Raw genomic sequence first — 20,105 nt, forward strand, 5'->3', positions numbered from 1 at the left:
TGTTTCATAGTAAGCTCGTGCGGTTGGTTTCTGAAAAATTTCGCAATCTGCCATTACACATTCCCGGCTAACAAAGAAATTGCGCAAATACGTACTTCTATATTTCCATTTTCTATCATATAGTCGATTATTTTACTTATTTCATCCTGGGTCCATTTTTTTACCTTTCTCAGTGGCAATCTTCTCTTCATGCTTTCGACAAAAATTAAAATGTAAAATTATTAAATGCACAAATCACGAAACAGCGCGCTAGCAAATACAAAATAACAAAGGGGCTCACAATACTGCCACAATTTTCAAATGAGTGTCAAATGATTTGACAGATAGTTTCGCACCATGATTTTGCTCAATCTTTTTATATCCATTTTATACAGATGGCAGCACAAATCCCCAAACAGCTGTTTTGCACTGAAGCAACATATGCATACATGAACCAAAAACACACAAGATAACGTAAGAACGCGACGTTGTATTTGTAACTGGTTTTAAGAAAAAAGTTTGCGAAAGCGGGTTTGTCAGCTGAGCGTTTGTTTACAGCACAATCACCACTATTTTACACTTTTATTCAAGTAAAGAAGAGTTAATTCAACATGACAACACATTTTAAAGCATTTTGTTACATCATTTTACCTAAATTGTGCGTTTAAAGTGGCTGACAATAATTTTGGCTAATTTTGGTCTTCGTTGTTTTCTTCGCTTTGTTTACTTTTCGCTCGTTTTCCAGTGAAACAAGATGGCGTAGAACCCGCTAAAAAAAATCGACTTTTTTGACTCTCTTGTTCTTACGTGATCTTGTGTGTTTCGTTCATGAAGCGAGCAGCTGATCGGTAGAGCTGTCAAACTATCGACGATACTATCGATAGTATCCATGGTGAAATGAACTGATGGATAGTATCGATAGTCTGGTCACATGAAATAACTATCGATAGTTTTAGTACTTTGTCTAGTACTTTGTTTGTTTGTTTAGTACTTTGTGTGTTTCGTTCATGATATGCATATGCATATGAAAGCAGGGCATGGCCAGCGTTGCCATAAGTCTAGATTTATCTTGAAAATGAAGATTTTTGGGGCTGTTTTTTATGAAAAGTCTTCAAAAGACGATTTTTTAGAAAGCAAAATTTTACACTGAAAATATCTTCAAAATGAAGATTTTTGTGTATGATGTGCTATTTTTAATGTTTAAGTTAAAGTTGTTAACTTATTTATACTATCCTTGCTACAGCATTAACTTTGTTTCTTAAGAGATAATTATCACTAATTATCACAAATTTCTTCTGGAAAGCGTTTCTTAACCCATAAAACTAGCAGAAGCTAGCAGCTCTCTCTCGTTCTTACGCTCTTCTTTTTTTGGCTGTCAAAATGGATGACTGTCAAAATGGATAAACAAAAATTCGCGCCAAATATTTTCACTAGTCAAATACACCGATCAGCTGATTACTTGCTAGTGTCTGCTGGTTTTGCGTTTCTTTACTTTTTCGTTATTTCGTTCTCAGTGAGCGTAATTCTTTCAATTTTCTCCTTCTTCTTCTTCCTGATAATTATCTGCTAGAAAAGAAAAGAAACAAAGCCATTGTAAGTCCCCTTTCAGACTCGTCAAGTCTTGCTTTCAAGGGAATAGTACAGATACCTCCGTACCGTCAATTCGTTTCAAGTTTTCTTGTCTCTTTTGATCTTTTCGTTGCTTCCCATTTAAGAACTAAGGACTTGAATTCAATTAAAGTTGACGCGTGTGGAAGCAAATAGAAAACACAAAAGAGAAGGCGAAAAAATTGCTTTCAAGACTTGACGTGTCTGAAAGGGGACTAAGCAGCAAATTAAGGTAGAAGAAAAATGAAATACGAAACCCTCTAGTTTAAATGACAACAATGGAAAATTTCAAGTAAACTGTCATTTAAGAAAGATTTGCTGATGGGTCTACATGGATAAATGTATAACGAGAAAAAAAGGGGCTGTGAGATTTATAAAACAACGTCCATGTAAAAATATCAATAAGAATTCGAATTAAAAAGCCCAAAATTGTTATGGAATTTCGTTGAATTTTTTTTGTATATTGCTTATTTACATTTCTTTGACTTTGCATGGTTTCTCTAATCGTTCTCGAATCGAATCCTAATGTAGTTATTTAACTTCGTCATCGACTCGAAAACGATTAGAGAATTACCACCGAGCTTTTTCGCATGTTTTTGGTTATTGCAAACGTATTTTAGACATTGCGTTCGCTTTCCTTTACATGCACACGTTGCTAAAAGATCACACTTCTGTTTAAAAGTACTTTTATACTAATTAATGTTAACTAATTTATAAAAAAATATTAGGTTGAAATATGTTCAGTCTAACAGATAACCAAACTTCCCAAATATGGCGAAGATATGTGTCTTTCCATCTGTCGCTTTGTATATCAACTGTATGAATTGATAAAACTTTGATTGCGTTATCTCACAAACTCGAAATTTTGAAATACTTCGTTATATTAGTTGCGTTCCAGAAGCAGTACGAATAGCAGGAATTTACAGGTTTTTACAGGAAGTTGTTCCCGCACGACACTTTACATAAGGTTTATTAAGGACGAAAACAGCTGTTCCTGTAAATCCTGCTATTCGTACTGCTTCTATTACGCAATTATTATTAAACGTGCGATATATGGTCGCTTTTGTTTCGCTTATTACGTTGTAATGAGTTGGGCGAAATTATTATTTATGACAGGTGCTCGTATTAAGTAAACAAATATTAACTTAATTTTTTCATTAACAAATCGCTCACATTTATATTTTTTTACATTTAACGAAACTGCTTATGTAAATTATTCTCGACAAAAATGCAACCATTTACTGGAATATTCCCTGCGAATTCTGGCTGGTAAAAATTATTCCAGCTATAATTTGCAACTTCAGCACAAAAAGAACAAGAAGCAGAGATGCAAAGTGAATCACGAATGTGGCGTGTTAACAGGCTGATTCGCCGTTCGTATTTGAAAGAGCGAACTACGTGATTAGGTTGTCATGGAAACGTCGTTTAACTCGTATCTTGGCCCCTAATACCATGTTCTGACCGACAACGAAAACACTTTGAAAACATGTTTTGGGATTGTGGGCTGAAGGCTGTTCACACCGGCTGTTAGTGTTTTCGTTGACATTTCTTACATCATCTGATTACAGTTTTGCTACACAAAAACAAAACCAAAATGCTTTTCCCTCATTTTATTTTCATTAGCAACCTCTTACTTTCATTCTTATTGTACTTTTGCCAGCCAATTAACAATAAATCCGAAATGGCGTATTAAAGATGATAAAATATGACTTCCCCTTCGATAAATAATCGAAAAAAACTAGTGCAGACACCGATTGGAATGAGTGGAACGTGAGTTTTCAAGTGGTTTTCAGCGAAAACTAGTTTTCGTTTGACAGATTTTACATGGACGAAAACACAAGTTTAGGTCGAAAACCAGTTTTACCAACGAAAACATGTTTTCGTTGTCGGTCAGAACATGGTATAATACCATGAACCTATTAGAATAGATCTGACCGGTTGAGAACCAGCCATTTGTAATAGCAATTGACTAAGTGTGTGACGTTCGTAATTTTGAAGTTTACTATTTCTGTTTTGCTTCTTTCTTTATGTGTATTTTGTCGGTGGTTTATTTCAGTGATTTTTAAGTTATTTTTTGTGCAAATGTAATTCAAATGAAGTGCGCAGTGATTGGTTGCAAAAACACGTACAAAAATAATTAAGTGGTTAGCATAAACATGTACTACAAAATTGCTTGCATTTTTTCTTTATGCTTTTTTTTCATATTCTTTGTTTACTTTTCACAGAAAATAACATGGCGCCGAAATTACAAACGTCATCCAGAAAATTACTTTTTTCTTCTGGTCCATCTTGTCAGATCTTGTGTAGTTGGATCATGAGGTTAACATATTATTACGATTATCCTTGAAACCTCGTCCGAATTTCCCAAATATACTCGGGCTCGTATCGTTGGATTGTTAAATAAATGCTCACGATGACCAAATGGTAGTACAATTAACTTTATTGTACAACAAACAATTTACAATACTCGCTAATACAGTAAACACATTTTACAGTACTTGTTAAAGCAATAACAACGCTTAACTTAATTTGTTAACACAATTAAACTTATAGCTTGCTTATTTGCAACTCACTTCTCTGCTCACTTTACTTGTAGCTTGCTGACTTGTATCTAACTCACCTCGCTGTGGCGGCGCCCTTATATACCTGCGCTGGCACTTATGGCAACTCTAGATCATTCTGAAGTTTATCGCTCATTCTCTTTCTCTCGCTGCTCGCAGTGTTCATCCAACAACATTTACGTCATTCCTCGAACATTCTGCCTATTTCTCGTCGTTCGCTTTGTGTTGCCGCAGTATTCGCCACACTGCCCTCCACCTAAGTCTGATCGTCCCGATCAGACATACTTGCCGCTCCAACCGCTGCAAGTCTTTCCAAGTGGACCACTTTCATCTTGCTCCTCGGTCTTCCATTGTCTGGATGTGATGCACTGCGTCCTTCAGCCGTTTGCCAATTTTCGAATCTTTCCAGTCACGTGTTTGCTTGGAGTTGAAGCTTTTCTTCTGCTGCGACATGTACAACCACCATGCGTTACTGGACATTGCTTCCGGCTTATCTCCGGGAGTGCACCATCTCAGATGGTCGTGCTTCTGCCGGCCACTGGTGGTGACCAGACCATGTCTCTTCTCGTGGGCACCCTTTTCGCCAGATCTATGCCGCATCATCTGTCCATGATACCCAGACTCCCGCCTTCGTGCTGCACTGCCGTTAGCACATTTTACTACATCTGGATCCTTACGCTGAGGCCTCCGCCGTCCTTTCGTATCTCGCTCTTCCGCCGATGCTAACTTCATTGACTGGACATTTATAATCTCACCCTTGGCTTCCGGCTTAACTGCTCGCCTTTGCCGACCATCTTTTTCGGGAAACTTCAAAGCGCGCCTACTGCTTCAACAGCCACTTCCATTTCCGGCCACCGGCGTATCACCATTGCAACGTGGTTCAGTGGCTTTCCTCCTGCCGGAAACACTGCCTGGCTCGCCATGACCACTTCCTTGTTGCCACCTCTTCTTCACTGAGATGGCGGAACCGTCACGTTTTTCCTGTATCGGTGAACCGCTTCCTTTTCCTGACGAAACCACTCCGTCTCTATCACTGCCAACCTCCGCCCAACTAACCGCTTCCGTTTCTGGTGGAATCTTCGATACTTCCTCTAAGAATAACCGTCTGCTGCAGTACTGGCTGTCGTTATCAACCCTAAGTGGCACTTTCCTGTGACGACCTGTCAGGATCATTCTCTGGAGGTCAATCTTTATGCCTTGGCCAAGTAAGAAATCCACGCCAATGATGACTCCATCCACAATGTCTGCCACTATAAACTTAGTATACGAGCCCACATCGTCGATTATTACCTCACATGGTACTTCTCCTAACACTTGGGTGCGTTCACCAGTTGCAGTCTGCAGCAGATGGTACATAAGGCCGAAGAAACCAATATGATCCGGGACTACCTCAGAGACCGTTGGCTTTTGTATGACACAACACAAGGTCAGAGAAAGTGACGTATAACCGACGGAGCGGCACAGGGGTCTGTACTTGGCCGGGACCTCTGGAACGCCACGTATGACAGTCTGCTGCGCACTTCCAGCTAGCACAGCTTAAGCTAACACAGTTCATGCGCAACGTCAGTGGATGGATGAGCGATCACGGTAAGCAATTGGCTACAGCCAAAACAGAGATCGTGCTCCTCACCAGGAAACGGATCCCAACAATTATAAATATGATAGTCGGACCTCAACTCGTGACAACTTCTAGGTCTACAAAATACCTAGGGGTGAAGCTTGACAGCAAACTCACATCCTGGGAACACATCCATGGAGTATGTGAAAAAGCTGCACAGATCACGGTGGCTCTAAGCCGGCTGATGGCGACGTGGGCGGCCCGAAGCCATGCCGCAGGAAACTTCTGATGACAGCAGTCCAGTCGATGCTCCTGTACGGGGCAGAAATATGGGCCGACGCATTGAAAGCCAAAAAAATACCGGATTCAAATGTCTTCGGTCCAGCGCAGAGGGGCACTACGCAATGCTTCTGCATACCGTACAGTGTCCGCGGACGCGGTTCTAGTTATTTCTGGCGTCATACCAATTGAGCTACTTGCTTACGAGCGAAAAAAGATTTGCAATCTCAGTGCCGAGCTAGGTCGAGCAGCTGCCGCGGAAAGGGCGCGCGAGCAACTAATCCAGCAGTGGCAACAAAACTGGAACGCGAGCACAAAAGGTCGATGGACGCACACCCTGATAGCCGACCTTCAAACATGGTTGAACAGACCGCATGCGGAAGTCGATTTCTACCTGACGAAATTCCTCACCGGTCATGGTTACTTCCGAGAATAGCTTCCTAGAATGGGAAGGGTGGACTCACCGTTCTGTCACTACTGTGGAAACGTCGCAGAAACGTGCACCACACATTCTTCACTTGCGAAAACTTCTTGATTACGCGCAGAATGTTGGAAGAAAGATACGGAGACATAACTCCGAACAACATAATTGGGGTAATGATCTCCAGTGCAGACAAATGGGAAGCAGTTGCGAGATATGTGAAATTCGTACTCCGCTGCAAACGAGAGGACGGATGTCTACTGAGGACACCCGAATGAAACGCCCCTACAAAAGAGCAGCCCGGAGGCTCTAGCAGTACGCTCCTGCATCTGAAGACATGCAGAACTGCGGTGTAAATGCGGGATTCTTGCGCGGGCGGTGGGAGTTTGGGTTTTAGTGGGTAGCCCAACACGCTTCGGTAGGAGTCCCACACTCGAGGAAGGTAGTACAGAGACTAGCGCCCCTGACCAGTGCATAAAGCATTTTGCTCTCCTATGAACAAAAAAGCAAAAACAAAAAACAAAAGAAAAAAATAATATATTTAAAGAAGCAATTTTTAAAAAATCATGTGTAATATCAAAATGCATGCACCTGAGTACGGTTGCGGTTAAAACCATGACTTCTTGATGGGTTTTAATGGTGTTAGGTACTGCCGTAGTGCTGAACTGCTGGAGAGGACTAAGTCGGTGCGTAGTTCGGTTATGGATCTTAGTGAATTATACCACTCAACTCAATTTTTTTTTCCAACAGGAAAATCTTAAAGGCATTATGGCCTTTATGGATTTTTCCAAGTAGAAAAGCTGTATTCGCACCAAAATCTAAGAGCTTTCGCAAACATTTTCCTCAAGCAGCAAACTCAATCTCCCAATCGCGGAAATGATTTGATCTTGCAGTCAGAAACACCAGAGATAAAGATGAGTGGAAAACCGCGTATGCTCTGGCCTGCGCTCCACACGCGAGTGGACATCAAACTACCGCACCCCCTGTTGCAGAGCACAGCCGCCGAAATCACTGCAGCCACACTCCACCAGGCAGAAACAGCAACTGCGGCGGGCGCAACAGGCCGACTGTAGACCCCAGACCTCTCTGACCCCCCGTATTGCGACCAGCCTCCCAAGACATGCAAAACTCCTACAACTGAACTGAAATGGACTCCAGAGCAAGATTGAAGAGATTTCATGTAGGCTTTACGTGATTTCCTGCCAACGGCTTTAACCACGGTGCCCGCATTTGGCACAACGGATTAATTTTTTGCATTAATCACTGCCCTGAACTGCAAGCACTTCAGTACCAATTGGCAGTATGTGGTGGACACACTTACCACCTTGGTAGGGCCGAGGCCTACCTAAACCTCTGACGATCTGTGGATCACGACATCCGGTTGCAATGCAACTCCACATTGAACCATTGCTGGTTCTACCCGCATTTAGGTATTAAACCACAGCCACCACGATACTCCCCAAAGGGGCCGTACCCATGAACAGACCGGAGTAATGCTCGCCGGCGAGATTTGCTGGACTGGCTCAACTCACCCTGACCTACTTAACTGACTCAGCTCACACTAGAACGACTTACACGACTACTTCACTCCACATTCATACTCCGTCTTGCTCGTCTCACAGGTCTAATCGCCTCGCTCGTGGGCACCCTCCACATCCAGGAGCGGTGACACCACTTGCTCAACTTTCGACCGATCGAGTTGCTCGACACACATTCACCATCTTGCTCCGTCTTGCTCATCTCACACGTCCTACTCGCCTCGCTCGTGGGCACCCTCCACATCCAGGAGCGGTGACACGGCTCAGCTTTCGCAACGGATCGAATTGCTCAACTTGCGCACAACTTTTTCACCATTTCCAGCGGTTTCCACCACACTTTTGCTCCAATTACAACTGTTTTCTCCATTATCTCCATTTTCACCATTTTCTCCATTTTCTAGTCGTGTAAGCCATGCCAGTGTTTGCCTTGCCTGCCTTGCAAGCCTTGTTTGTGTCACCAGTTTTGCTCGTCTCGCCGACGAAAACACTCCGGGGGCATCTGTTCCCCGTGGCACCATTTTTAAAGTCTTTGGTATGACTCTCGAAAGCCGTAGACTTCTTCCAGTTGAACCTCCACCGACTCAGGACTGGTAGCCTTTAACTGGGGTAGACGGGGTTGTCAAGCCCGTACCCTGGAAATACCAAAGCCCCCTGTCTTCCCTCCTGTTTTCTCAAACCGGGCTTGGGACCGTCTAAGGCACAGTTGATTGAAGAGATAGCAGTCTTCGTGTGTCGGCACGGCATATTGATAGCTGTGATCCAAGAGACGAAGTTGCACATAAAATCAACACAGTTGGGTTGCGCCGCCTACAAAGAGCTCCGTAAAGATCGCCAACGAGATAATGGCGCAGTCCTGGCGTTCATTCTGCACCACATTGTGCAGTATCATCTAAACGAAGAAGACATGGGACACCACCCTTGAATGTCAGGGCATAACTGTCCCGTCAGGCGATGTCGAGCTCGAAATATTACACATACAGGATATCACCCTGATAAAATTGCGGTGAAAATCGAATGCTAGTAGGTGATTTTAACGCGCTCAAGCCTGGCCAAAGATCGTAGGGGGAACCTATTGGCTGAGCAGATAGTCGATTGTGGGCAGCTGCAGGGTGTGTTTCTATATTCGCTACTCTTTAACTTCCACATCTTCAAGAATCTCCACAACGAAATCAACCATGCACTTTTTTCCAACATGAACGAAAGAGGTCTAGTTGCAATTAGGCATCCAACTCGATCGGACTCCAATTTTGACGGCGAATAAACGTAAAATTTTAGAGGTTGCTATTGGTGCAGTCTTCACGCACGCAATCGAAATTGCTAAACAAAGTACATAGCCGTATTATGGTCCTTAATTCGCTCGCAAGCAGCATTTACGTTTTTGGCTACGTTATAGGAAAAAAAAAAAAAAAAAAAAAAAAGGGCAACTTAGCTCAACGGAGACTAGATCTGCATGGAAAGGCAATTCCTGTTCGCATCATCAGAGCCACTTGTTAAAGGCAGAGCCACTCTCCAGACACATCATAAGGCATTTCAATGGACAGTTGGACAAAATGCAGACAAGTCGCCGACGACATCTAAAAAGAGTGTATTACCAATTGAACGTCGTAATTGGAGTTGCACCACCACCTATCGTAGACGAAGCTATTTAAAAAGATCCGCATAACTCTGGCATAACTGTGATCTGGATACTGTAGCAGACTGGACTCATGCTAATCTAGACCGACCCCCACATATCAAAATAATATCCAACTTGTGAAGGTTCCCCTCATGATACCAACCACTATTTCACTTGCTCCTCAAACCTACTCATCTTTCATGTCACTCCTTTTGATCTGATCACATCGAAACAGCACGTTTCTTGGACCTACCGTTACTTAAGCTTGACGTCAGTGATTGATAAGCTAACCGATTTAAGCACTGCTTAGTAGTGCCGCTATAAAAACAATAATAACGAAGAAAATAGAAGGACAAATTTCAGAGGAGTTTGTTTTCTTTTAAAATGCTGAACTAGAGTTTCGCAAAGCCAACCCAAACAGCTGCAACACTGCATGAGGCTACGTTTATGACCTAACAAATTCGCATCGCGAAATGCGATGAACATTCCTCTATCGCTATAAGCTATTACGCCTTCGTAATCGCTAGCGATCGAATGGTTATAATACAACGAAATCATAAGCGATTGAAAATTTATAACGTCACACCTGTTCGTAGTTACCTTTACTTTTCCGCATTAAAAAAGACATGCATAAAACCTAAGCAAATGCCTATTCTTAAAATTTCAGACCTTTTACTCAATTTTTCAAATAAATTTAAGTGAAAGGTATAAAATTTCATGAAAAAGCATGGCTTAGTTTTTATGCATACGGCCCAAGATTTCTGCACAAGTTCGTAAATTTGTGCTTACGAAAAAAAACCTTCTTAATTCGTGCCGAGATTTGGGAAACTTGTAAATAGGTAAAAAGATTCAAAGCGCATCCAATTTGCAAAGAACGCAAACCGCAAAGTTTGTGGAGTATTTCTGAATGGGACCCTATATCTTGAATAATAATATATCCAAACAAAAGAAAAATAATAATAACATTAAAAAAAAAATGTTATACTATGGTAGGGCTGCCAGACGACTTGGTTTTTCACGATTTGTCTTGGTTTTAGACAATTTGTTCTTTGTTTTTAATGAAGGTCAATGCAAACACGAACTTAATTTTTAGCGATACGATTTGCATCAAATTTTGGGAAATTGCTCAGTCGTGGGACACTGCCTTAACATATTGCGCAATATCTGGTGAGATTACCTTCTTTTTTAGTCTTTTTTATCTTCATGCAAATGCCAAAAAGTGCAAGTTGCTGGTCAGGTACACGGCTGAGGTGTCATACAATTACCCAGCAGATAATATCAGGAGTTAAAATTTCTCTCAAAATGCCTTTCTGAGGGCCAGTTTTTCAGTGCACGGCCGTGGTTTACGTGTTGACTCGCTTCGAATACAGTTGAATCATTCAGAGTCATGACGGGAGTCATGTTGGTGTAACTAACACATATATATTTTCACAAACACATCCAAACCGACTGACGAGTCAGACGTACTGTGTATGCCGCCTATAATTTTAAACTAGGACTGAAAAACTGACCCCGAAAGTAATTCCTTCTCCTTTCTTTTTTGTATGGAGTGTCACAAATTGAAGGTGTTACGCTTTTGCTTTTGGATAACTTCTTTTTTATTTCAGGTTCATGTCAAATACGATTTAGTGAGACATAAAATATTTATTGAGTTTCATTTGTATTGCTAAATATACAAAATACTTAAGTACATACATTCGCGTAAATTGTAAATAGGAATACACTTCCTAGGAGGCATGCAGCGAAACACTTTTTTCAGCCCTTATTGGGTAAGTGTGTTAGAGTTTTAGTGTTGCTTACACTGAGAAAAAGAAATCAACCAAAAATTGATTAATATTGCCAAATTCAAACTTGAAAAGGAATCAAAGTGATTTTTGGTTAATACTAACTAGTATTTAAACCCGCATGCCGTTAAAACGCCAAAATTCTATTTAACTTTTTAAACAGGTGAAACTTTATTCAAACAAATATTGTTAATGATTCATCTACACCATTTCTGAGTGATGAGAGGTCTCGCAAGGTGTCAGTTTTCATTTCATCAAATTACAAATCTCCCTGCATCTCCAAAAAGTTCTAACTACAAAGAATAAAACGTTATTGCACATCTATGTAGAATCCGAGTTCTTTAATTTGACTTCTCATTTTGGAAATTCTAAATAACGTTACATTTGTGATGTCCTAAAAATAAAAATAGATGGCAACCCTAATTAAAAATATCATCAGCATAAAGTTTTCTTAAAAATCTTTCGTTTGACACTAATATTTCGATATTTCATTTATGTAGCTTGTGTACAAGTACAAAAAAATGGTATTTCAAACAGGTGGCACCCCCTTTAAAAGTATTTTCAAACTAAAATTTTTTTATCGTGATTGATATAAATATTGTTATAAATATTTCAAGTAACTGACGAATTAAGTTGAAATTTGGAGCAACCCTTAAACACATCAAAAATATTCTAAATTGTCAAACTAAATATTTCTTAAAACTCTTTCATTTGACATTCGTTTTTAATATTTCATATAAATTGGGTACAAAATAATTTCATTCAACTTCTCAAATATGTGGCAACCCTCTTCAAAATATTTCCAAACTACTACCTTCTTAAACCTCTTTTGTCTGACACCCATATGGTAATACCTGATTTACTTACCGAATTCCTTTAACTAAATTGAATAAAATTTTTTAAATACGTGACAAGCACTAGGGTAGTTAAGATATAAAGCCTCTGAAAAACCATTTCGGTTGATACCCATATTGTAACAATTGCTTTAACTTATTAAATAATTTGAGCCTAATTTCTTAACTGGTGGCAACTCTTTTCGAAAAAGTAAAACCTTATTGAACATCCGCACCTTAATCGAATCCGCGAATAATCGAATTTAATTTGGAAACTCTTTTCGAAAAACTAAAACCAATTTGCACATCTATAGACCAAGCGCTTTAATTTGACATCTCATTTTTGAAAATCGGGCGAACGGTACAGATCTTTTATCCTGAACAAAAATTGCGTTCGCATATTATATATATAAATAGATGCCTTGGTTGATATTTTCAAAATTTACTTGATAATATTAACCACAATTTTGTTTACAATAACCAAAGTTTTGGTTGACGACTTTTTCGTTTAAATACGATAATCTCGCTCTGCACTTCACAGATGCTTTGTCATAATTCCGAGATTCAAAACCAAAATTTGTATAATCCGTTGCTTCTGATGGGATTTGAACCCGCATCTTCTGAATATAAATGTGTTTTCAAATTTTCTACTTGAATCAATTTTCTTTTTCGTTTGATTTGGTTCTGCACTTCACAGATGCTTTTTCTTAAATAAGAAAAACCAAAACAGAAAAAACAATAAATATTTTAAACTTATGTGTTGCCGCTGAATACATTCGAACACGAACCTGCTGGAAGCCAACAAATAACAACAATCATCTCCGCACGTTCAGCTACAACCAGACTTCCAATTTGTATTCAAATGTTCAACTTGAATCACATTTCTTACAATACATGTATTTACCATGAAAAAATCAAACAATAACTTGGTTGAAAAAACCATTGTACCTTTGGTTCAGCGTATAATAGGTACGTTCGTTTAAAATCTCTAGTAAAAAACATCTAACAGCAAAATTCCGGCGAAATGTTATCTGTTCTCTCATAAGAGAAAAATATCCAGCATAGTACAGTAGTACGCGAACAGAAAATTTGCAGAAACTTGCAAGTTAGACGAACAGCTGATAGAGATTTTGTTTACATTCAAAAGTGTAAAAGCTAATATCAGAAATTACTTTAGAATAATGCAACGGTAGAACCAAAGTAACTGTACTTATAAGGAATATATTGGCACCATATTCACTTGTAACTTCGTTTTTAATTTGGATGATAAGTGTCCTTTATTTGGATGATAAGTGCTCGATAGGCTTAGGCTTATGGCAGCCCTAAAATATGGTAATATGGTTAAACCAGATTCCACAATCATTCTTTTTTCGCACCGAAAACCTGAAAAAATCTTCAGAGGTTTAGATGACACATTAAAATCTGTTATTTTGAGATGCTTTCATAATCTAATAGCGTAAATGCCTCGCCAATAAAAAGCTGTGATTGATAATAACGGATTTGCAACTAAATATTATTTCAGAAAATTCAATATTATCATTTTAATTTTTGCCCCATATGTTTCCACCAATAAGTTATTAACTACGTTAACTCTTTTGATGAAAATGTATTTTAACCGACTTCAAAAAAAAGGAAGAGGTTATCGATTCATCGGAATATTTTCCTTTTATAGAAATAATCTATTAATCTCTAATAAGCTATTAAACTTAACCAAATTATCAAATGTCCGCTTGCTTCGCGGCGCCTAATAAGATCTTTTGCGTTGGCCAATTCAAAAATAGCGTTTAAAAGCAAAATCGGTCTGTAAAGTAAACATTTTTAGTTTAAATTTAAACGACTAAAGAGCGAAATCCTCCTCACACATATGCCAAGAATAGTAGCGCTGTGATTCCATATGGAATACCAATCCCTTTCGATGGTATTATTTCCACCTGTGAGATCTCTGCCAAGCGTGCGTAATATTCTTCTATGATCTTGCAACTTCAGCATTGGTCCGATGTTCCGAGCGTTTTGAATTATAGGAGGGCCACGCTTTCCCACAGGATGAAAAGTTTTCCCGTACCGTGTGATCTCTTAAATTTCGTTCAAATGAAGCCATTGATATAGCTATCGTTTTCCTTCTTGGACAGATGTGGTCGAATCTTTCTTTGTCAATTCGCCACTTTTACAATTCGTCTTAATATTTATGAATTGGTTTCTTTGAGTTTTACTGCTGTAATAACGGCCGCCTCGAGCAACTTCGTCAATCGGAGGTAGATGCAAGATCACGCTTACGCAGTCTTACGGTCTTTACATGCATACTTAAATGCATCCTTGATTTAGCCATCTGAAGAGTAAATTCGTGTAAGATAAACATAGGGCCAAAGCAGAACAAACCCCGGGGGGTTTCTATATATTTCGGGTGCCGCGTCATCCATTGGGTCCCTTTTGTTCAAAACCTTTGCTTGTCATGAAATGAATACGAATTATGAATTCCAATCAGATTTTATAAAAAATACGGATTTTCTAAATACCTAAACTCCAGCGGTCCATTTTTAGCAAAGGGATAGCTGGGAATTTGAACGAAATCTGTTAATAAATACGACTTTTATAAGTAACTCTACTACAGCGCCACCAGCGTGTTTTCTAGTAGCCTATAATAGGACCATATATGCAAGGACAATTTGACTGGACCCTATTGAGTGGTATGAAAAATTTAGTAAATGATATGTTGCCTAATATGAGTACACTTATGGCCAGCGCTGTAGTTCTTCATGATATCAATGTATGCAGAATTGATCAAATATCCGTGATTGAAGACCAATTCAGTAACACCAAAATGTGAAGGTTCAACCCAAAAACATATCGTTACCGCCGCGGTAAAAGCTGCTAACTCCATTTAGAAAAATTTTACAGTAGAGCGAAAAACACCATTAAGCAATACACACCGCCTTCAGAATTTGAAATTACCACTTTATTACCCTTTGTATACATTATTTATTGACTTAAAAAAATTTATATTTTTTTGCTAAAGTTTTGCAATTTGGCCGGCAACAAACCCATTCTGCTAACATGCCTTCCCACTAAGCAGTGGCCCGTAAAGATACCGGTCACCAGCCTTAGTAGAGGGCGTTCTAACCAAATGAGTGCGTCGGATGTTTTCTTGTCGAGGCTGGGCCAGATTTGTCGAGTCGTCCCACATGTAGGTTCTACTGACCATCTTTGGTTTGCCTTCTCAACGAAGTATGTCCTGAGCCATGCCTTACAGGTAGATAACGGTATGCCCGCTACATGAGAGGAGTTGACGTCATACAGAGTGGTTCCTTTCCTGGCAAGCTCGTCCTTTATTGTCTCTGTGGCCTGGCACTCACTCGATGTGAGTAATAGATTTTGAGGCTAAATCGTTAAGGACTTTCCTACATTCTATCGCAGTTATAGCCGAAATCTTGCAGCAATCCAGTGACTTGATAGCTGCTTGGCTCTCGGAGGATATGGTTACTGAAGGCAGGTTAAGAGAAGATTCGATAAGCCAGAGTGTGGCCTATTTTATAGCCATTTTATAGACATCAGTCACTAGGTCGCCATGGCTGTTCTTAATGAAGTTCGCCCTGAGCTCTTGTTAACTCAAATTGCTTTATTAACCGACTTCCAAAAAAGGAGGAGGTTATCAGTTCGTCGGAATATTTTTTTTTTTGTTTTTTTTTTTATGTATGTTACCGCATAATTTTGCACCACGTCAACCGATTTCAATAATTCTCAGTGTCTCAGAGGTGGTCCCATACTAATTTGGTATGAAATATATAGATATATATATTTTTTTTTAAGTCGGTTTTTTTTTGCTAAAAATTACTTGTTCGCAAGTGCTTTTTTCATCATGCTTACGAAATCGGTTCATCAATACAACTTTTATAAATAACTCGCCTCCCGCACCACCTAGCGGCTCCGTTTTTTGGTAAACGATTTTCCATTATGCTGAAACTATACCTTTTGAATTTGAAAGAAATCGGTTTATGAATACGACTTTTATAAATAACTCGACTTCCGCGCCATCTGTCGGGTCTATTTTTGGGAAACATGGTTGCCTTCATGCTGGTAGCATACATTTTGAATTTAAAAGAAATCGGTTCATAAATACGATTTTTATAATTAACTCGACCCCAGCGTCACCTACCGAGTTTTCTGGTAGCCTATACTAGGACCTTATATGCAAGGTATAGCCTCTGAAAATTTCACTTAAATCTATGCAGTAGTTTTTGAGTTAACTCCGAACAAAGAAAACGCCTATTATTTTATATATATAGATATGCCATCCTTTGTAAAATATTCGTTTCAGTTCCATATGTTTTGACCACCACTGTATACAGTATGTATACGAATCATGTGATTGTGATACCGCTAACTCTCTCTTGAAAATTTTGACAGAAGTGTAACGTCATAGCAGATTTTGTTTATTGCCTGTGTAATAAATGTTTACAAAACATCTACATACTGACATATCTCTCTCAGTTTTCTCCGGCGAACCTGCCATGTGACGTCATACTCCAAATTTCACATCAATCAGCGCAATCTTGCATTCCATCGGTCTTGTATACGAATATGATTGATGAATGCATTTTATAGAGTTTCCCTAATGTTTGTCACATATAATTACGGTGACCATCCGTTCTGTTTTTTGCAGGATCGTACTGTTTTTCAAAGGTCGGTCCTGCGTAATTTTTCAAACCTGAAAATGTACTGATTTTTTCCAAGTGTCCTGCATTTGTCCCGCATTTTATTCGTTATTTTACAATTATCGGACAATGAATGGATTTTTTCAAAAAAGTGTTTTTTGGTACTTTTCGTAGCTTTTCTTCAATATCTCATGAAAAAATCTCCAAATTAACGTAAGCGACTTACAGCTCGAAGGGTATTGATGTGCCTCTTACCAAAATATATACCTTGTGGCGACTTCAATGAAAATTAGTAGTGCTACAGGCGAAAAAAGTGAGATTTTCAATCAAATACGCAGTTTCATTTGATTATTTTATTCATTATTTAAAAAAATCGATAAAGAAGATATATTATTACAGTAAACTTTGAGCCAAAGATAATGAAAATCGGATTAGAAATGTAGATGCTACGGAGCGCAATCTGCACAAATTATATATTTTTGTAAAGGGCACTTTGTAACTCGTCGTTTACGTCGATTCATGACGTCGATTTTTGACAAATAACTGCGAAAAGTACCAAAAAAACAAAAAAAGAAGGGTATTGTTTTCTTTTTGGTTGTTTGTGTTTCCGACAGGGTAGGAGTATGATGTATTGTGGAACGATTTTCCGTCATCCCTCGTCAAATTTGGTTTGGAGACAAACCGGTTTCGGCGTTGTGCCCTCTTCAGTGTCATTTTTCGTATTGTTTTCGGTTTGATCGACTCAAAATTTGCATATAAAATAATCTTTTAAAGATTTCCACTTCTTGTGTAAGCTATTGTAATTATAATATGTTTTACTATACTTTTATAAATATTCATGTAAAAAAGATTAATATCAATGAAGAAAACGTGATTCATTTTTAAAGTTTAAAATGTATTAAGAATTTAGAATCATAAATACTCTTTTGATATTTTTATACTACGTAAATATATGTAGGCATATTTTTGAAAAATTGTCCTTCATTTTGAATCCATATTTATGGTCACCGTACATATAATTTTCATGAATGTTACACATGCCCAATAGTATAGCCACAGTATAACTTGAAAAATATTGACAGCACAGGGTGCTTTATATGTTAAAAAAAAAAAACAATATTCTATTACGTTGACGATCTAATTGGACATTTGCAGCAGTGTTTAGCCATCTGCTGTTTTCAGTTTAGTGTTGCAAAGTGCTGGCTACGGTTGTTTCGTGTACGCGTTCTGTAGTGAATAAAACAAATTTTATGAGGCAAGAGTGCGGAAACGGATGTGTACAAAGCAATAACAACAAACCAATATAAAAGAACAAGCGCAGAAGAAGTGTTTTTTACATAAAAGTGTCACAGATACACATTTATACACATAAATAGTTACCTTGCAAAAATATACGTATCCAAATGCTTTCAATCCGCAAAAAACCAAGTGCTGTTAATGAAAATTGAGATATACATAAAACATAAAAAAGAAAGAAAAGTAATAAAAAGTAAATACAAACAAATATTACTTACCTACATAAGAGGTCAATCAACTAAATTTAGTGAGACTAAAAAGCAACGGAAGAAGCAGCTACGTATGTATATTGCAAAGTAAGAAGTATTTATGTATGCATACATATTGGTAAAAGTAAAAAAAAAAAAATGTAAAATGTTCCCGATTTATTGAATGAGCTAAATGCAATGCAATGTATCTAATAGAAAATAATAAGGCATAGAATGGTGGAAGTACAAATAAAAGGGTAAAAAAGTGTAACGAGTAGCATTATGTAGAGCAAAACAAAATTGCAGTCATGCATTTTACGTACGTACACACATATGTATATGCATAATAAACATAAAAAGAATATATATGTATATATATGTATGTAATAAGTACATATCTATATGTATAGCATATTAAGGTTGTAGAGCACCAGCAGCAGCAGCAGCAGCAGCGAATTATGTACATTCATACATATGTACTTTTATCCATATATTCACCGATACATTCATATGTATGTATGTGCAGTATGTATGTATGGTACTTAAACGTGTTTTAGTACTTGTTTTCCACCGCCACCACGTCGCGTCGACCACCTACAAGTATACATATGTACGCCGATACCGAATTTGTACTCTTTTGCTCGGCTGCGCCGCGACCCCCACTGCATCGCAGCAACGCAAAACAGGCACCACCGGCCATCCACCAACATAATTTCTGTCATCATATCCACCATTGTTTGTACCATACAGGGAACAGAATTGCTGAGGCTGCCGCGAAAGCAAACGTCAACTTTGTTGCCAGTAGATATCTTTCTGGTTTCTTGCTGATATGAATGTATGTACAAATGTACGTACGAGTATGTTTTTGTAACAACGTATCCAAAATTTGCCTGCATCCACTCATTACGTTGTCCCAGAATCGACCAACAAATGACGTATTGAAAGTTTAATGAATCTTGAAAGGCACGCATATACATATTCATACATACATATGTATGTATACGCAAGAATAAAATGCGTTGCGCGGCAAGCGTGCGGGTCCAGTTTTAAAATTACATTCGTATGCATTCAATTCATCTCCTGTCCCCTTTGTTCTTAGATTACTGTGTACCAATTGTGCCAATATTAATGTATGTAGCTCCCTTTAAGCTGATAAACGCCGATTCATAAGCAGTTTGTTCGTCTATACCTCATTATGTGGTTAACGGTGAAAATTTTTGTCAAAAATCGATTTCACTGCCAAATCAGCTGGTATCCTTATTATGAATAATTTCAGGCATAAAAAATGCAGTTGAAAACAGGTGACTGTACCTTAGGCTTAGGAAACTCCTCACCAAGATTCCAAACATGTCTACCATAGTATGTAACTGTCATTATTGGAGCGTCAAGCGTCAAGGAACTGTCAAAAATCCTCATGCTCACATAAACTCTGATCCAATACTTTTCGTGAAAAGTCCTGTAAAACTGTCAAACAGCAAAATTACTCTCTGAAGTGAGAGTAAAAAGTGAGTAACAACAAAAAGTACGGGAACAAAAAAAACATTTTATTATTACATTACAACGCTTTTATCAACTTGCAATGTTGTGGCTCCAGAAACTTTCAATGTTGTGGATCCAGAAACTTTCAATGTTGTGTGTCCGACACCATAAAACCTTTGCTTTGCAAAGTTCCTATAAAAAAGTCTAGTGCATAGGGCGACATCTGTAGTGAATAGGGCGAGGTAGATGACATCTAGATGTCGCCCTATGTACTACGTTCGCTACAGCGGAAATAGACGACACGCCATTTCTTTAAA

The 20,105-nt window shown here is 38.6% G+C and overlaps 2 protein-coding genes across 4 annotated transcripts in view; one reads left to right on the forward strand and one right to left on the reverse strand.

Moving 5' to 3' along the window:
• The window catches only part of LOC118735433, a gene marked incomplete in the record, with an annotated part of 1,747 nt that extends 1,223 nt beyond the window's left edge, over nucleotides 1-524 (reverse strand). The window contains 2 exon segments of the mRNA XM_036465173.1: nucleotides 1-30; nucleotides 96-524. Of these exon segments, the coding sequence (XP_036321066.1) occupies nucleotides 1-30; nucleotides 96-191 (126 nt within the window).
• Nucleotides 525-17,996: 17,472 nt separating this feature from the next.
• The window catches only part of LOC118735434, a 107,817-nt gene continuing 105,708 nt past the window's right edge, over nucleotides 17,997-20,105 (forward strand). For 2 of the 3 annotated variants that reach the window (XM_036465178.1, XM_036465174.1), the window contains exon 1: nucleotides 17,997-18,417. The gene's annotated coding sequence lies outside the window, so the exon portion shown is untranslated. The remainder of the gene's footprint in view (nucleotides 18,418-20,105) is intronic. The other variant, XM_036465176.1, reaches the window with a different exon arrangement.

The sequence above is a fragment of the Rhagoletis pomonella genome, unplaced genomic scaffold (assembly GCF_013731165.1).
Source record: "Rhagoletis pomonella isolate Grant_MI unplaced genomic scaffold, Rhpom_1.0 Rhpom_scaffold_00003, whole genome shotgun sequence".
Classification (NCBI taxonomy): domain Eukaryota; kingdom Metazoa; phylum Arthropoda; class Insecta; order Diptera; family Tephritidae; genus Rhagoletis; species Rhagoletis pomonella.